This window comes from Apiospora kogelbergensis (genome assembly GCF_038363985.1).
Source record: "Apiospora kogelbergensis strain CBS 113332 chromosome Unknown utg000009l_segment0_segment0, whole genome shotgun sequence".
NCBI lineage: Eukaryota > Fungi > Ascomycota > Sordariomycetes > Amphisphaeriales > Apiosporaceae > Apiospora > Apiospora kogelbergensis.
The window spans coordinates 1,668,980-1,687,791 of NW_027117426.1; the positions used below are offsets into that span (position 1 = coordinate 1,668,980).

At 53.6% G+C, this 18,812-nt stretch overlaps 5 protein-coding genes across 5 annotated transcripts; 2 read left to right on the top strand and 3 right to left on the bottom strand.

Moving 5' to 3' along the window:
- Window positions 1-174: 174 nt before the first annotated feature.
- Window positions 175-1,558, bottom strand: PG998_013582 (uncharacterized protein; the record flags this gene model as incomplete). Its single annotated transcript, XM_066880398.1, has 2 exons — window positions 175-670; window positions 879-1,558. The coding sequence occupies 2 exons, from the start codon at window positions 1,556-1,558 to the stop codon at window positions 175-177; spliced, it is 1,176 nt and encodes a 391-aa protein (XP_066724537.1).
- A 338-nt stretch (window positions 1,559-1,896) lies between these two features.
- On the top strand, window positions 1,897-3,638 carry PG998_013583 (uncharacterized protein; the record flags this gene model as incomplete). Its single annotated transcript, XM_066880399.1, has 3 exons — window positions 1,897-2,180; window positions 2,250-3,078; window positions 3,147-3,638. The coding sequence occupies 3 exons, from the start codon at window positions 1,897-1,899 to the stop codon at window positions 3,636-3,638; spliced, it is 1,605 nt and encodes a 534-aa protein (XP_066724538.1).
- A 1,248-nt stretch (window positions 3,639-4,886) lies between these two features.
- On the bottom strand, window positions 4,887-6,621 carry PG998_013584 (uncharacterized protein; the record flags this gene model as incomplete). The annotated part of the gene is made up of 5 exons (XM_066880400.1): window positions 4,887-5,000; window positions 5,063-5,283; window positions 5,557-6,007; window positions 6,109-6,371; window positions 6,579-6,621. The coding sequence occupies 5 exons, from the start codon at window positions 6,619-6,621 to the stop codon at window positions 4,887-4,889; spliced, it is 1,092 nt and encodes a 363-aa protein (XP_066724539.1).
- A 1,883-nt stretch (window positions 6,622-8,504) lies between these two features.
- Window positions 8,505-9,344, bottom strand: PG998_013585 (citrinin biosynthesis oxidoreductase; the record flags this gene model as incomplete). The annotated part of the gene is made up of 1 exon (XM_066880401.1): window positions 8,505-9,344. One exon carries the CDS (start codon window positions 9,342-9,344, stop codon window positions 8,505-8,507), a length of 840 nt encoding a protein of 279 aa, XP_066724540.1.
- Window positions 9,345-11,112: 1,768 nt separating this feature from the next.
- On the top strand, window positions 11,113-18,799 carry PG998_013586 (hybrid NRPS/PKS enzyme; the record flags this gene model as incomplete). The annotated part of the gene is made up of 2 exons (XM_066880402.1): window positions 11,113-11,326; window positions 11,394-18,799. 2 exons carry the CDS (start codon window positions 11,113-11,115, stop codon window positions 18,797-18,799), a joined length of 7,620 nt encoding a protein of 2,539 aa, XP_066724541.1.
- Window positions 18,800-18,812: the final 13 nt, after the last annotated feature.

Below are 18,812 nucleotides of genomic sequence, written 5' to 3' on the forward strand. Positions count from 1 at the left end.
GGAAGATAGGAGCTACCCCTGATTCGCGGAGTGTAACCAAAATTCTCAGATAGGGGTGGCTCCTGTATTTTCGGCCGAACCCGTTACCCCCAAAACTGGCTCAATTGGAAGCCGGAATCTAGTGGGAAACGCCATTCTCTAACATACAAAAAATACTGTAAACATGGCTGCACACTAGACCGATGCTTGCGGCCTGGTCGGGTCTGGTTGGTGCTCCCGCTCCCGCGATCCCTGGTCGGAACCAATCATGGCATATCCGCGAAGTCGCTCGCGCACATTTCTCTTGTCCTTGGCCTTCCTTGGTGGCGGAGCTACCTGGAAGATACCCCAGATGCACGTATAGATGATGGCCAGCTCTGGGAGGAAAGTCATGACCAAGTACGGGGTAGGGTTGCCCTTGACGGCATTCCAAGTTCGGTCGCCCGTGATTTGGTAGATGAGCGAGTAGGCCGTTCGAATGGCCAATAACGGGAGACCCACACCGACGCATCGAAGGACCAGCTTCTCTTCTCGGGGAAGGTAGACATGGCGCGCCAGAACTGCCAAAACGTGTAAAGCACGATGAGGTAGAGTCCGGTGAAGAGGCCGAAACTGGCCTGGGTGTATTTGGTCGGGGCGAGCGAGTCGGTCTTGGATGCGGAGGCGAAACCGCCGACCGCGAGACCGATGTCTGCCCAAGTAATGACTTGCGGGTAGAAAAACCAGCGGGGGGTGCACTGTCTTGACGACATTATTTCTAGAAAGCGCAAATGGCGTTAGTTTGGGGGGCTCAACATCCGTCTCGGTCGCGCAAGACAGCAATTGTGCATTCTGGGTGGGGGATGGTTGATTGATTGACGGGATGGCGGGGGATCTTGGGGGAAAGGAAAGCGACTTACGCCCTGTCCATGAACTCTATCAACAAGAAAACAATCAGGACCATGCCCAGCGACTCGCACACAAACACGCCGGCCCAAACGCTAGATGCATCGTTGGTGATGGTGCCCAGCATGCAGCCGGCGCCGACAACTCGGAAAATGGAAAAGACGCCGATGCAGAACCAGCCGTTTCGGTGGCCGATCTTGAAGAAGACGGCCAGGCACAAGGCTACGAAAAACAAAATCAGCTGCGCGGTGGCAATGCCGTGCCGGTAGCCAAAAACGCCATCGCCGCCGGACATAGTCTCTCTGGGGTTTGTCGTGGAATGAACAATGTGGTGGTGTTGGTGGTGGTCGGGCAGGATGGGGGAACAATCAGAGAAACAGAGGCTCTGGGAAACAGTTGCGCTCGCAGTCGAGAAAATGCGTGTGTGCTGGGGACGGGCTGCAGCCTGGGGGTCCCGGCCTAGACACTTGCTGTGTTGGTCGAACTGGTTTGCCGTGTTTTGGCTGACACTGAAGGGCTTGGCTGGCTGACATTGCATAAGCCCTTCTGAGCCCCCATCGTCTCCATCGGTTGGGTTTTCCGCCTGGGCTGTCCCTGGGACGAAATGCGACAAGTCAGCCAGCCAGCCCGTCTCGTAAGGCGCCGCCAAGACGATCGGCGGCAGGACCCTCTGACGGGGAAACAACCCCTGCATTGCGTGTATTTTTAGTATGAATCCCTCCGGCAGTGAGGCTAACTGACGTCCCCCACCAAACTCCAGTGGCTTGCATCTTGATAGATCTGATCACGGTCCAGCCGTCATCATCGACAACGCTTGCAGGAAGATAGTAAGTCAGTGAGTATCGTCTGTTTGTCGTTCGACCGAAATAGCTGAAACCACAGGCAACCGTGTGATGCTCTCTGTACTTTGGCAATATAATATGACCGGCTCAAGTAGTGTGTGTGGTGGGTGTACTGTAGATCGTGCTTTCAAACTATAGCTTTTGCAACAACTTCACCCGGTGACGACAACAAACTCACAATCAAGCCAAGATGAAGCTCGCCGGCTTAACCATCGCATCATTCTTCGTTTCTGCGGCCATTTATCATGTACATTCACGCTCATTCTTCTTCCTCGGCCATTTCCAATTCTACGCCCTTTTCTGGTGCGTTTGGCTTGCTCATGCTGCTGGCCTCCTGTTTTACAGTGTCATTCTTTGGCCTAAGTATTTATCTCCTCTGCGTCGCCTACCGGAGCCAACAGAAGGACGAAGTTGGTGGAATGGATATGGCCAGAGAGCCTTTTTTGGTGCCAAGGGGGAACCGGTGGCCCAATGGTAAGTGCATCTTTATCTGCCTTGCATCGACATATGAAAATTCTTATCTAACGTGCCGTCGAAATGCAGGAATAGATCTTTACGGAACGATGGAATCTTCCGTTACCTAGATGTTCTGAACATTGAACGTGTAGCCGTGACATCGCCCGAGCTGGTCGGACAAGTCCTGGCGCGCATCCAAGACTTTGAGCAGAGCCATAACTTGTTTCGCCTAGCAATGCCCATCCTTGGCCCGGGTATTGTCCTCATCAACGGCGAAGAGCACAAGCGTCAACGCAAGCTGCTCGCGCCCCTACTCGCAACCAAGGAGATCCGAAAGTTGGATAGCATCTTTTGGGACAAGTCACTCGAGCTGCTACAGAAGGTCACGGATGTTGTATCCAAAACTGCGAGCGCCACTGGTTTCTCCGAGCCCATCTGCGTCGACCACTACGCCGGCCACGTGACGTTGGATGGTATCTCCAAGGCCGCACTAGGCGTTGACTTCGAGTCGCTTAAGAATCCGGACTCGGCCATTGTCAGCAACTACCGGGGTGTCTTTGAGCCCACCGCCATCTTCAGGTTCATAGCCGTGTGCAAGATCTTCTTCCCTCGCTGGCTCAGTGAATCGATACCGCTGCAGCGCGTCAAGGAGGCGAAGAGGGCCATCGAGCTAATCCACAACGTATGTCGCACATCAGCGACCACGAAGATGCGGCTCAACGCCAACAAGGATCTCACCACGCCCGACCTGATCAGCTGCTTAATCCGTGACCGTGGCGTCACCGACGAAGAGGAGCTGGTCACGCACTCGATGCAGATGCTCGGTGCCGGCCACGAGACCGTGGGCGTCGGCATCACTTGGGGAGTCTATGAGTTCTGCCGCCAGGCCCAGTGGCAGAAGGACATCCGCGCCGAGGTGCGCGCCAACCTACCTCAGCCCGGCTCTGGCGCTTCCCCGCCCCCGTTCGCCCTGGAACCCGATAGGATGCCGCTTCTAAACGCCTACATGTCCGAGTGCCTGCGTTACTGGCCCCCGTCGGCCAGATCGGGCGCATGACGGCCCACGACACCGTGCTGCATGACCAGCTGATCCCCAAGGGAACCACGATCCACGTTTCCATCCGGTCCTTCAACCGCAACCCCGTCAACTGGGGCGCCGACGCCGGCGAGTTCAAGCCCGAGCGCTGGCTGCGCCGCGACGAGGTCACCGGCGACCTGGTCTACGTCCCCAACGGCGGCGCCCTCACCAAGCAGGCGCTCATGACCTTCATCCACGGCGGCCGCGACTGTATTGGCCGCGTGTTTGCGCGCTCCGAGATGTTGCACGTCCTGGCGACCCTGATAGGCCGCTTTGAGTTTGTCTTGACCGACCTTTCATACATGGACGAGACTACAATCCCCGTATCGGGGGCGGGGTTCGCGTACAAGCCTCGGGATAACATCCATGTGCACGCGAGGCAGATATCTGGTTGGTGATCGATGATACTACGAGCTGCCCTGCCGGGATCATATCATTGGTCTCAAGGAGAACCAGATAACACTTCAGAAAGTATAGTTTATAGCTAGTGTAAGATTTGTTTATGGAAGTTAAAAATTGTTTGATATCCAATTACTTGTTGAGCTCTGGTGCCAATCATAGTCCTGATCTACCTATCTCATCAAATACACCGTAAAATGCAGAACTGCGTGAATACACACTTTTACCGACGCAATAAATCCAAAGAAAAGCAAGAGATTTTATTTTTCGTCTAAAACAGCAATAGTTATCCTCGACACACAAAACCTCTAAATCCTCAACAACTTCAACAAAACGATACCATTTCAGCGGCATCACTACGTCCTTACAACTTTTGAAGGATTTAATACCAACAAGCAAAACTTCCAATCTACGACAGAGGCTGGCCGGAAGGCCACAGCCTCGGACGGGTACCTAAGAACTGCAAGTACGAGAACTCAACTTACATGCTCGTACCTGTGTATATCGTCGTAATAGTGATGATAGTAATTCCAATAGAGATTGGTACATGGTTATATACCTGATTCTCAAGAGAAAAGACATCAGAGGAAATGCCCGAAAAGACCAAGAGGTTTCTAAAATCACTAAAGGACCGTTTCGAGCTTATATACTCTAAACTCACATGTCTATGTTTCTTTCATAGCTAAGAAGCAAGAAACGAAGTGGAGTTGTAACAATGTACCAACTGTAAGCCAGTTGATGCAAGATTCTGACTGCGCGTTGAGATCGGCGATGAAGATGAACCCGCTCCCAGTAATCTTTTGAATAAAAATGATCAAACACAGCCTCATGTCAGACAGTAAGCCTGTGAAGTTACAAGATGCGGAATAGAAAGGACACTTGACTGGACCCCTTCATAACAACGGGTTGAAACTTGCGGCCACGCGGAGAGTTACAAGGTAAAACCTAGAGGCTATTGCATCACAGGACGCCGAAGGAAGTAGCATATACGGTATACGGGTATACGGTTTCACTAGTGACGCCTCACCCACACCGCCTCCCTGAATCCTCACTGGTTGCATATATAACAGGGCCTATAGAGTGAATTATAAATTTCAGGTTGCCGAGTTGGTATATCTAAAATATGTTACATTCGTCTGGTGTTCCTTTGTGAACCAGTCTTTCCATATCCCATACGCCTTGGCCATGCTAAAATACACAAAAACTTCTATCCTGGCACTCGTATCATTCCACTTTCTGTTCACACCTCATTGTGTTCGGCGTGCATCGAGGAGGATCGCCAAAATCATCTGGGCGATCCGATCGCAGTAAATACTATGCGGCCCAGCCAACTCCGTGAGCAGCGACCAGAGATGTGGCACCTGGTATTCTTGTAAGTCCAAGTTGAATATGATCGACTGATGGTTTCAAAGAGTTGACTTACTGAGTCTTGAGCTACCTCTCCGCGTTCCGACAATGAAGAGAGGTATTGACGTGGCATGCCGCCCGGTGACTCGGCCGGCCTGTCTAGTTGCATCTCATAATCGTTATCGCCATGGTTGAAGAGCCAGCTGAAGGCGGTGCTGATCTCCTTCGTCTCCATCTGGACAGGGTCAAGGACCTGTTCCGTCTCGAGATGTTCGATTTCATCGACGCAGAGCGATTCTGAGGCGACGTCAGAAACATGACTCCAAGAACGTTCCAAACGAACAGTAATGCCACGCATTACGTGAAAAGAGTATAGTTAACTTACTGGTAGCTTCCAAAAGCTCTCTTGCAATTCTCTCGACTCCCATCGCGACCAATTGTTGCTATGGTTTTGCAGTTCCTGCACCACGTTTCGCAAACGGCGACCCCGACTGGCTTTTTGTGCCACTGAGAATCGTCGAATTAGCAACCATCAAGTCTGGCTATGATACGAACAGGAGCTTAACTTACTTGCGGCTATACTGCTCCTCTCGAATTGAGTTGTATAATATGCAACCACCATCTTATCGAAATCGGCAAATCCGGCAGCTTTAGTGGCCTCTAAAATGGTCTTGAAGCGGGAGGTAACGCCGCCTCCGGTAGCCCCCTGGTTTCCGGTAACAGCCGGTGACGGCTCTCTGGCCGTCCCCGTCGACGAGGATGTTGTAGTGAACTGGCCTGCTGTGCTTGATGGAACAGAGGATGATGATGTGCTTTCTTCGTGTAGTGACCTGTGGCCACTCACACTCGGCGAGCGACTGCCGGGTAAAAGCGATGATGAGGATGTTGTGGATGGTGCCGAACGGCGAGGGGAAGAGACGTGGCTATTGGGACTCGGAATCGGGTACTGTTGAGACTGAGTTTGAGGAAACGCCATTCCAAGGTTCGTTATACTGGCATGGTGATGGTGGCTCTGCTGCAACTGTTGCATGTGTTGCATTGGACTGGAGGAAGCTGTGCTTGACATCATGTCCGAGCGGATCTTGTCCAAATGACCGGGACAAGGACCCGTCACACTGTTACAGGTGCAACTGGAATACGACGCGGGGGTTGGTGGTGGGACATGAGGGCGTCGGAAACGGGTGGCATGTTCATCATCATTATTTGGTCGACGCCCATCCACGACGGACTATGCTGCTTTTGCGGCATGGTATTGCCCAGGAAGTTGCCGTCCATCACTGTGCTGCTGGATGACGACCCTTCGCGGGAGGAGCGGAGCTGAGGGTCTATGAACGCGAAGTCGAGCCCGGTGTGGTCGTCGGGGGTTGATGGTAGGGCGCTTGGTCCTGCTCAGATGGTGCTTGTTCCGGCTCAAGGGCTAGGTCGTCCTCTTTTTGAGATTCGTTGCCGTCGTCAGAGGTGGCTACCTGGATGGTTTCCTTGAGTCTTTGGCCTGGAGGGTTGAAAGTCGCATCAAGTAAGCTTCTGCCCCTTTTCTTTTCTTTTGGGGGAACATTTGGGTCCTCGGTGAGAAATCTCGGCGTTGTACTTACGGTGGTTACGCTGTGCTATCCTATTCTGAAGCCTAAAGTGCATGTTGCCTGGTCAGTGGTGTTCGCCACGTGTGGGTGGGGATCGGATGGGTGGCCGGGCCGGCTACTTACCTCCGTCGCTCTACAGACCTGGGGCTCGTGGAGCGAGGATACTTCTTCTGCGTGGTGGTGACCTCTCCTCTGTGCGAAGACATCCCTTTACGTGCGATGTGTGAGTCTGATGAGAAGGGTAGACAATTTCAGGGAGACATGAGAGGTTCCAGTGTAGTGCTAATGCGGCATGGTCCTTCCGAAGTTTACGAAGGAACTCCAAGGGGCATTATACATCGCCAACAGTCAACTAACAACGAAAGATGTCACCGAAAATAGACTAGTGACCTAACGAAAGAAGCCATCGAACAGCCTTCCATAGCTCACAGGAAGCTTGGTACGGGGCAGCACAGCACCCACTTCGCTCGATAGGAAGGCGGAGGGTATCTCAGCTAGCCGTCTGACATACATGCCAGCTCCTGTTAATTTGGCGTAGTGCTGATGGTATTCTCTGATGTGTACCGCGTCGCGATGCCGTTAAGCTCGTAAGGGACGGGTCGGTGACGATCGTTGGTCTGGGATCGACTCGTGGAGCCAAGGCAAGCATGGGGTCTGCTTACTGTGGGAAGTGGCTAGTGGGGGCGCTTCCACTCGCCGATTACTTGTGTTTGTGCTTGAGTTAATGTTGATCAGGAAGGAAGCGGGCTCTGGGGGTTCTGATACAATCTCCTGCTAAACATAGCAATTGAGGCGGGTCGAGCGGCAGTCGACAGGCGGGCAGGTGGCAGGACCAGTTTTCTGACCAGTAGTCGACTAAAAAGAAGGGCGCAGCAGCAGCAGCAGCACGCAGCGGCACCCCATTGCCAACTGGACTAGCAGATTGGTGGATGCACCACCAGAACACAGATGCCGGAGAAAGTTCTGGAGGATCCTGACGATGCAACCAATCAGACATGGCTGGTGCTTTTTCATTTGCGTCACTGCCCTCTAAAGAAGGAAGCAATTACGATCCTTCGGTGCGTTCGACGTGCAGTGGAAGAACCTCCTCCTCCGCCAAATCCCGCCGAGGGCTGAACTACCCCGGGAAAACACCAGGCCGTTTTGACTGGAAACATGGTATATCTGGTAAGCCAGAAGCCAGGTAAGTCATGTTGGCGCCTTGTGGCTGTGAAAATGACTCGGGAGTGATGAGTAAGTGGTGAAGCACCGCTCTTCAAAACGAAGGATTACTATGTAGATGCAAATGAATCGTCTCGATTGACACGTATCCATCTTGCTGGAAACCGATCCACAGTTCATATGCCTCTTGTTTCGATGTGACCGATTTATCAGCATTGTTACCAAAACCTCAGGCCTACGATTTGCAGCTTGCGTGGGCATGCACTCCGGCGTTGTCTTTAGGGTGCGGCACCATCCTTTTTACACACTTGGCATTGGCAGCCAGGGGCTCGATTGTCGGCCAGGGCCCGATCAAATTCCCAAATCAGACAAGTCCCCCTCCTGAATATTCTCCCCCTGCAATCCCGCTAAGCAAAATCATAGGCGGTCAAGGCAGCAAATTGCCAGCAGACCCAGTTAAATAAGGTAAATGTGCCGCACTGGCGCAACACCCGATTGGTGATGTCAAGGACCCTTATTAAGCGAATGTGGGATACACGGCTCGCACAGCATCTTACATATCTCCCGTGGCAGGGTTCTAACAAGCCTCATGACCATTACTATACAAAAGCAATTCGAAGCAGTCTATTAGAGGGTCCAAATACAATTCAGTACTAGAAGTGATTTGCCGTGTATAGTCTACACTTTCTATAGGATATCGAGGCCGAGGTTGTAACTCGTAATAAAAACAAATGATCGCAAAACAAACGGCAGGGATTTATACATCAGATTCCATCTTCATACAGTCTCCTTCCACCCGTGCTCCCTCAGCAACGTTAACCGTGGAGTTGCCTCTCCAGTAGACGGAAGCAGGTCTAGGCCCCCGGACGACATAACCTTTGTACCGGTGATTGCCTGTTTGCTTTTCTGATCGATGGAGGCAATGGCCCTGAGTAGTCTGGCCACGTCGTCCTTCTGTCTAGGCACGACATGCCCATCTCTGTAATCCACTGTTGCGGAAGTTTCTGGCGCGCACATATTTGCGATGCATTTTCCGTCCCGGTACCATACATCCTTCATCCCTGTGGCGTGAACAATGTAGGCTGGGAACTTCCCGTCGTCTCTAGAGACTGCACGGGAGAGCATGGACATCATGTCCTGGATGCCGGCGAGCAGCTTCTCGTTGCCCGAAGCCCCAGCTGCGATGGAGATGCAGAAGCGCAGGTTCTCCCAGGGTGACTGAGCCATGTTGCCCAGCCCCAACATGGCCATGGCCACGAGCGCCCCTTGGCTGAAACCCAGCATGGCTTCCACTCTGGAAGCGTTGATGCCTTGAGAGTCAAGCTCAGTTTGTATGTAGCGGGCAACATTGAGTAGCTCCACAAGATGTAGGGTGGCAGAGGTGTCTATCGTCGTCAACCACCGATAATAACCATCCATATCGGCGAAGAGTGGGAGGACACCGGGGCCGGGCATGCTGGGAGTTGGGGCATCGAGGAAGACGAGCTGGTAGGTTTTGGAGAGCTCTTTGGAAATGAAATGTGATTGGATGCCAAAGATGGTGCCTGAGCTACCCGAGCCGTGAAGCATAACTATCACCGGCTTGTTGGCTCTGGAATGGGGTCTGATACGAGTCATGATGATGATAGTTGATGGTTTGATGGTGATTTCGCGTATCTTCTGGGTAAGAAATCAAATCAACGTATGAAGCTGTAACGGGTTTATTGGATGAAGAAGGAGATCTACAGAGCATCCGGGGACGAAAAGAATAAAGTATATGGATCTGATCCTCAGGCCGAGCAGGAGCCCGCCTCATGGAGATGCATATCGCAGAACGTGGCGCACATGGATGCAATCCTTCGCCGCGTTGAGCCAGCATTGCCTGTTTCTAATTACATGCCGATCGACACTGTTCAATATTGTGCCGCAATTCCTGCGGTATAGCAATTAGCCAGGCATCAGTCACGATTCTCTGACATCCCGAGGTGTGGTGGCTGACACGATGGCTGACATAATGGCTGACCTGCCTTGGTATACAATCTCAGAGACATTAGACATTGGACAGTGGCCAAGCCTGGTGTTAGTAAGTAGTAAGCGTCCACATTACTTAGTACTGCACATGCACCTGCAACAGCCTCGCAGTGGGGCGGCGACCGGGCTGAGAATCCTACGTAAATAGAACAATCTCTAGTCGTGCGGATCCCGCCAAGATCGATTAGTGACTCCATCAGCTCCATCCGCCGGACCCTGACCCACAGCAGTTCATGTCAATCCGACTGCGACCCAGAGATGGGGAGACTAATCTGATTGGGTCCAGCTTCAGCCGCGATGGATTACTGGTATAGATGGTGACATGTTATTTTTAGCAGTCTGGCTTGCTATAACCATCTTCATGTGCTACCATATCGCTCCCCCTTATTAACCTCCATCTGCATCACCTCTTCGACCTGTACTACTACTATATCCCATCATTGCGCGAACACTCGATAGACTCTCACCTGTGGCTTCTCTCTTTACATCCTACTTCATTCTTCTGTACTTCTACACTCTGCACTATATCCCCTACCTCCGTTGAGAGATTGACTTCATTAGCCAGCCCTTCCTTTCCCGCCCTTGACCCAAACAAGAACTTTGAGATCCTCAGTCACCCGCGACCCAACACAATGCCCTACGTTAATGAGCCGATCGCCGTTATCGGCAGCGGTTGCCGCTTCCCCAGGAGGCGCTTCGACCCCGTCGAAGCTATGGGACTTGCTCAAAGACCCGAGAGATGTGCAACGTCCAATCGACAGGTTTAGAGCTGACAACTTCTACAACCAGGATGGACATTACCATGGAGCCAGCAACGTACTGGCGGCATACCTCCTTTCGGAGGATACCAAAAAATTGTATGTCGCTCTCTTGCACGCCGTTTGACGGTATTTCTAACCACGGTCTGTAGCGACACACAATTCTTCAACATCCCATTGAGTGAAGCCGAGGCTATTGACCCCCAGCAACGGCTCCTCATGGAAACCGTCTTTGAGTCTCTCGAGTCCGCCGGCATGTCTATGGAGAACCTCTCCGGCTCTAATACGGCGGTCTACGTGGGAGTAATGTGCGATGACTTCTCGCAAATAGGTATGGCACTATTCCGCGTCCAAGTTGCAGGCCCCCCGTAACTAACCGAAACCCCAAAGTGTACGGCGACAGTGAGAACGTTCCTACTTATGCGGCCACGGGATCCGCCCGGAGTATCCTCTCCAACAGGATATCCTACTTCTTCAACTGGCATGGTCCATCCATGACAATTGATACTGCGTGCAGCAGCAGTTTGATCGCTGTACACCAAGCAGTGCAGGTGCTCAGAAGCGGCGAGGCGCCGGTAGCGATCGCCTCGGGCACCAACCTCATTTTTGGCCCTACTATGTTTGTGGCCGAGAGCAACCTGAATATGTTGTCTCCCACCGGCCGCTCACGAATGTGGGATGCTGGTGCGAATGGATACGCCCGAGGCGAGGGTGTTGGATCGGTTGTTATGAAGACACTATCCGCTGCTCTGCGCGACGGCGACCACATCGAGTACATTATCCGGGAAACCGGAATCAACCAGGACGGTAAAACGCCTGGTATTACCATGCGTGAGTCTTTCCATCCTGATTCCATGACGAGTATGTGCACTAATTTGCATATCTTCCACCGTTACAGCCAGCTCTGATATGCAGGCGCGTCTCATCCGAGACACTTATGCCCGCGCTGGCTTGGACCTGCTCAAGCATACTGATAGATGCCAGTACTTCGAGGCCCATGGCACCGGTACTCCTGCTGGTGATCCCCAGGAAGCTGGTGCTATCTACAAGGCATTCTTCTCCCATAAAACGGAGAACGCCTCGTCGCAGGCGGCTACAGATGGTGCTGAATCTGACGAACAGCAAGACATCATGTTCGTCGGTTCTATCAAGACCATCATCGGACACACTGAAGGAACTGCGGGTATCGCTGGCTTGATGAAGGCCGCCTTAGCCATTCAGAACAAGGCGATCCCGCCTAACATGCACTTCACGAAGCTGAACCCGGCCCTGAAACCGTACTACAACAACCTGAAGGTTCCCATCCACCTGCGAGATTGGCCCGAGACTCCGGAAGGGGTTCCACGTCGAGCCAGTGTGAACAGCTTCGGTTTTGGTGGTGCCAATGCCCACGCCATCATCGAGAGCTACGAGCCTGAGCTGCTGCAAAGCCTTCAAGCTGCCGCCGTCCCTCTTTTGGACGAGACGCAACTAAGTCGCCAAGTTGCTGTCCGCACGCAATCCGCCCCTCACTCTTTCGTCTTCTCCGCAGCTTCCGCAAAGTCGCTGGCGGTCCAGCTGAAGACATACTACACTTTCCTGGAGGACAACCCCAATTACGACTTAGGAACGCTGTTCTGGACCTTGTTTAGGCGTACTGCCCAGAACTTCCGCATCTCGTTCGCTGCGAACTCCGTCCAATCTCTCAAGCTCGAGATCTCCAAAGCGTTGGAACAGGCTGAGGACAGCAAGACACCGCTGGGACTTCGCGTGAGCCCCAAAGCACCCCGCTCGGTTCTCGGAGTCTTCACGGGACAGGGTGCGCAGTGGGCCACCATGGGTCGCGAACTGATTATCTCGTCGCACTTCGCTAGCTCTATCATCGACGACCTCGAGCAGTCGCTGCGCGAGCTTCCTGTCGGAGACGCTCCGGATTGGTCGCTGAGGGAAGAGTTGATGGCGTCCAAGGAGAAGTCGCGTATCGCCGAGGGTGTTATCTCGCAGCCATTGTGCACTGCGGTTCAGATCATGGTGGTCCAGCTGCTGCACAGGGCAGGCATTTCTTTCAAGGCTGTCGTGGGCCATTCCTCCGGCGAGATTGCCTGCGCTTACGTGTCTGGCTTCATCTCTGCCAGCGATGCCATTCGCATCGCGTATTACCGCGGCAAGTACACACCTCTCGCCAAGGCCCGCGCCGGTGCCATGATCGCTATGGGAACCGATATGCAGGATGCCATCGACCTATGCAGCCTGCCTAAGCTCAGAAAGCGTGCGCAGTTGGCTGCCAGCAACTCTTCCGCCAGTGTCACCATTTCGGGAGATGCTGACGCTATCGATTTGATCGATATCGTGGCCAAAGATGAAGCGAAGTTTGCCCGAAAGCTGAAGGTCGATACAGCTTACCACTCGTTCCACATGGAGGCTTGTTCCTCGCCATACATCGAGTCACTTCACCAATGTGGTGTACGCGTCATGGAACCCAGCGAGGACGCTCCCGCTTGGTATACGTCGGTTGAAGAGACCAACGAAAAGGTGACTATGAGCATGGCTTCGGCTCTCAAGGGTCAGTACTGGAGTGACAACATGCTGCGGCCAGTGCTCTTCTCGCAAGCACTGACTGCGGCCGTCACCACCGAAGGGGCTCCGGGTCTTGTACTTGAGGTCGGACCCCATGCCGCCCTCAAAGGACCCGCCACCTTGACAATCGAAGAGGCTGTCGGACCTGCTCCGTACTACGGTACCCTATCGCGTGGGCAAAACGATGCGATTGCCATACTCACGACCCTCGGATCGATCTGGTCTGTTTTGGGAGCATCGGCCATTCCCAACATGCGCGAGCTGCAGCAGGCTTTCTCTGGCGATGCCGACTTCCACGTAGCTAAGAATCTGCCAACCTACGCCTGGGACCATGACAGAGTGATCTGGAACGAGCCCCGCGTCTCCAGGGTGCAGCGCCTCCGCGCCGAGCCTAAGCATGAGCTTCTTGGTGCTCGTCAGGCCGACGAAGGCGAAGGTGAGCGCCGATGGCGCAACTACCTCAAGCCCAAGGAGATGCCTTGGCTTCGAGGACATCAGATTCAGGGGCAGATGGTTTACCCCGCTGCGGCCTACGCTGTCATGGCATTGGAGGCTGCACGAACGCTCGCGCCGCTCAAGAGCATCCAGCTCATGCAGTTGCAGAAGTTCAGCATTCACAAGGCGATCTCATTCCTCGATGATAATGCGCAAGTTGAGACACTCTTTTGCTTATCCAACATTGAGCAGTCCTCACCTGATTCTGAGGGACAAACCAGCGTTTCGGCTACCTTTGTATGCTACGCCTGCATGAACAAGGACGCGGGTGAGTTCACATCTATGGCAAGCGGACAAGTTGTCATGAGCGTCAGCGAGGAATCCGCTGAGGAGGCTCTCCCTGCGAGGCCCAGATGGGTCAATAACTTCGTCAACACCGATGTCGGGTACTTCTACGAATGTCTCTCCGAGCTTGGTTACGGCTACCAAGGCATGTTCCAGGGTGTTACCGACCTGCAAAGAACGGATGGCGGCTCCAAGGGTATCATCACGATCCCCCACGATGATGAACAAGACGAATCCATGCCTAATGACTGGGTTATCCACCCTGCTACACTGGATGTTGCTTTCCAGGCGGTCTTTGCTGCCGTCGGAGCACCCGGAGACGGCCGACTTTGGAGCTTGCACGTGCCGACCATAGTCGACAGCATTGCCATTAACCCCAATGCTTACGAAGTCAGCACTTCTGGAGGTGTGGCGACGCCATTACCTTTCGACGCTTTCGTGGTCGACTCTGATCGCCAGGAGGGCATCGCAGGTGATGTTGACTTGTACGATGAAGACGGCGGTCGTGTCATCGTCCAGATCCAGGGTCTCCATGTCACGCCTCTCACCAAAGCAACTGCTGCGGATGATCGCGAGACATTCGCTTCGATCACATGGGATCTTGCGTCGCCTGATCTCGTGTCTACCTGGACCCCCATGCACCAGGACGAGAACGACCTCAAGATTGCTAGTTTCGCTGAGAGACTCTCTTTATGCATACTCCGCGATCTCTGTGACTCTATGTCCGATGTGGATGTAGAGCGCGACGCTTCGCCCCATCAGAAGAGCATCTTGGATTGGGCCCAGCATGTCGTGGAGAGGACTCGCGCCCAAGACCATCCTACATGCTCTAAAGAATGGCTCGCTGACTCGTGGGATGTCCTTGAAGAACATGCCAGCCGTCTCGCTTTATCGCACCACGCAATCAGAGCTTGCCTGGACCTCAAGAAGGAGTTGACTCGGCACATGAGTAATGAGCCTTTGCCCCGAGAAGAGTCATCCACTCGTTACCTCGATTCGATTCCAGGATACGGCGTCTATGTCAAGCATCTGGTGAACTTGACCACGCAGTTGGCATTCAAGCACCGAAACATGCGCATCCTTGAGATAGGGGCAAGCAAGGGTGACTGCACGAAAGAGATTCTTCAGGTTCTGGGCCAGAACTTCACCTCATACACTTGCACTGATGCTGATGCCACGAACTTTGACGAGATCAGATCCCAGATCTCTGCCTCCCAAAGCGATCGGGTTCAATTCAAGGCACTGGATTTGTGGCAGGGCCAGAGCCCAGCCGAACAGGACTTCGTCACTGGTCACTACGATCTGGTGATCGCCTCCAATGTTCTCCACACCGCTTCGGATATCGAAGAGACGATGAAGCAAGTCCGTACTCTTGTTCGCCCAGGTGGCTATCTAGCTATGCTGGAGCCCACAAGCACTGCTTCTGTGGCCATCGGTCTGAGCGGGTGCATTTCGCCGGCTTGGTTCTCTGGCATTGAAGAGGACCGCAAGTACTCACCATTTGTGACACATGATACTTGGGACGAGGTTCTCCGAGCCACCGGCTTCTCGGGCTTGGATACTGCCACCCCAGAGGAGCTCTCGTCTTCCGTCCCCTATTCCGTCATGTGCTCCATGGCTGTTGATAACCAGATGGAGATCATTCGTGATCCGCTTGCTTGCGCCAGCCAAATCGTCCCCGACTCGAACCTACTCATCATCGGTGGCAGGAGCGTCCACACCCGCAAGCTGGTACGCGATGTGAAGAAGACACTCGCGCCTTTCTTCCATAATGTCATGCAAGCGGAAAGCATTCTCGATGTGAGCGAGGAGATGCTGGAGACCAAGCCCACAACAATCTCCCTCGCCGAGATGGACCAGCTCCTGTTCAAGCCCTTCACCGAGGAGAAGTTCAAGGCCATTGTCAAGATCTGCGATAGCTTACAGACCATGTTGTGGGTCACGGTCGGATCCCGCGGTGAGAACCCCTACATGAACATGATGGTTGCTGTAGGTCGCTGCCTTGTGGGCGAAATGCCACACCTTCGTCTTCAGTTCCTCAATTTCGACGGCGCCGATCGCCCAACTTCCAGCGTCGTCGCCCATCACCTGCTCCGACTCCACCTCTCTAGCGATCTCTCTGGCGAGCCGAGAAAGCCCAACGAGCCCCTGTACTTGATCGAGCGGGAGCTTACCATCCAGAACGGCATTCTCCTCCTGCCGCGTTACCTCCCTGTCGAGAATATCAACGCTCGTCTCAATTCTGACAAGCGTCTCATTACTCATAACCTCGACCCGTCGCGCGATAGCGTTGCCATTGAAGCTACATCCTCTTCATACCAATTGCGAGAGACCAACCTGCTCATGGATTCATCGCGTTCGGGCAACGTCGAAATCAACGTCGCCAAGTCTCTTCTTCATGCCATCAAGTTCGGCCATGGTGGGGTTTCTGGCGCTCTCCATTTGGTGCTTGGCTCAGGTCCCGATGACAGCAAGACTTATATTGCGCTCTCCGAAACTCACCAGTCTCTGGTGTCGATCCCTGCATCTCGAATTGTCGAGTTGGACTCAGCCAAGGTTTCTAGCTCTCGCGAGACCGAGATTCTCAGCAGTGTCGCAATTGAGTTGTTGGCTGCTACAATTCTTGCTGGCGCTTCGGGTTCTGTTCTCGTTCATGGGCCCTCCCCCGCGTTGGCTAATGTGCTCGCACGCCATGCTTCCAACCAAGGCATCGCATTGGCGATGACTTCGGTATCTTCGTCGGATGTAGCCGTATGCGAGGGCGTCAAGCTCGTTCACCCCACCTCCCCTGACCGAGTTCTGGCCCGTCTTATTACCAAAGACTTGGCTGTCTTTGTTAACATCTCGGCGATGACTGGCGAAAACGACACAGTCGGTTCTCGCTTCGAGAACTTCCTCCCTGCTGGTTGCCAATTCAAAACGGCTCGTGATATTTTCACTTCGAAGGGATTCTGTCCCAAGCTCAGCAACCAGGCCGAGGATGATGTTGAAGTTGCCCTGCAGACTGCAGTTGATGCAGCAGTGGATCTTCAAACATCTGTCAACATGGAAGCCCAGATCCCAGCAATCATGGCAGCGTCTGCCGTTTCTTCTTTGAGCGCGTGCAGGCCCAACTTTATGCAGGCCATTGACTGGAGAGCTGATGCATCTCTGCCTGTTGTCATCAGGCCCAAGGACGAGTCTATGAGGTTCCGAAGCGATCGAACCTACTTCCTCGTCGGATTGACCGGTGAGCTCGGTCTTCAATTGACCAAGTGGATGGTGAGACACGGAGCCAAGTACCTGGCTCTTTCCTCGCGAAGCCCTAAGCTCGATGCCGATTGGCTGGAACTTGTGCAATCCGAAGGTGCCATTGTCAAGCCTTACGCCATGGATGTCACAAGCCGAGCATCTGTCAAGGCTGTTCACAGGCGTCTCTCCAAGGAGATGCCCCCGGTCGCGGGTGTCATGAACGGTGCCATGATTTTGCTTGATGGTCTCTTTGCCAACAAGACCCACGCCGAGTTCGAGACGACACTGCGACCCAAGGTCGAGGGTACGGTCTACCTCGACGAGGTCTTCGACAGCAAAGACCTTGACTTCTTCGTCGTCTTCTCGTCGCTTGCCTGCGTCTCAGGCAACATGGGCCAGACTGCTTATGCTGCTGCCAACGCCTTCATGTGCAGTCTCGTAGCTGGACGTCGCATGCGCGGCCTTGCGGGAAGCTCCATCAACATGCCAGGCATTGTTGGTCTTGGATACCTTAACCGTGACACACGAAAGCTCGACCGTCTCAAGAACCTGGGCTATGTCAACATCAGCGAGTGGGACTTCTACCAGTTCCTTTCGGAAGCCATCTCTGCTGGTCGCCCTGACTCGGGCATGATCCCGGAGATTACCGCAGGTCTGAAGAAGCTGAAGATCGAGGGTGACCTTGAGGACTACCCCCTCTGGTCCAAGACGCCCCGTTTCCACTGGCTTCGCATTCCCGTCTCTTCCTCATCTGAGGATGCGGCGAACGGGGCCAGTAAGGATGGAGGTTCGTCGGTCCGAAGCAGACTCGCCGAAGTGTCGACTGAAGATGAGCTGCGCACTCTGCTTCTGGGCGGACTTCTAGGAACGCTTTACAACCGACTGAACATGAACCCGGACGAGCAGGGTATCACCCCCGACACTGCTATTGTGCAATTGGGAGTTGACTCGCTGCTGGCTGTTGACATGCGATCCTGGTTCACCAAAGAACTGGACTTGGACATGCCGGTGCTTAAGATTCTCGGTGGTGCCACTGTGTACGACCTTATTGAAGATGCCATGGGTCGCCTATCCCGTGAGCTCGTGCCCAAGCTGGCTGGTTCAGCAGGCGATGCAGCTGCAGCCACCGACTCCGATGCCGACCAGTTGGAACAGGACGACCTCGCTGCAGACGAGCTTGATGAGGTTGAAGTCCAAGGCGATGAATCCGACCCAGCTGCCTGTGATGACCCAGAAGAGAACCAAGAGCCAGTAATGGCACCCATCGACCTTCCCGTATTCGATGACGAGAAGACTTTGAGTGAAACTGAAGAGGCTTCTGCCGGCGTCCCGAGCAGCAAGTATCCATCATCTGAAGCTGGCGACATTGACGATGCGGATGCACAGTCGGAAGCCACGCAACTAACATCTCCTTCTGAGCCCTCATCCGATTACATTAAAGTCGACGACGTTGTCGAGTCTCCCGAGGATGCGGAGGTGGAGAACATTGTTCGCGACGACAACGAGAAACCGACCGCGAAGCTTTTCTCGCAGTTCCAGGAACAGGTGGGTGGCAACCCTCAGATCGAGTTTGTCAAGAAGGTCAAGATGTCCTATGGAACATCGCGTTTCTGGTTCTTGATTCAGTACCTCCGCGACCCGACTACCTTCAACTTGCTCTGCCATGTTATTTTCACGGGGAGACATCCGTTTCGAAGATGCCGACCGATGCATCAAGGAACTTGGCAACCGACATGAAGTATTCCGTACC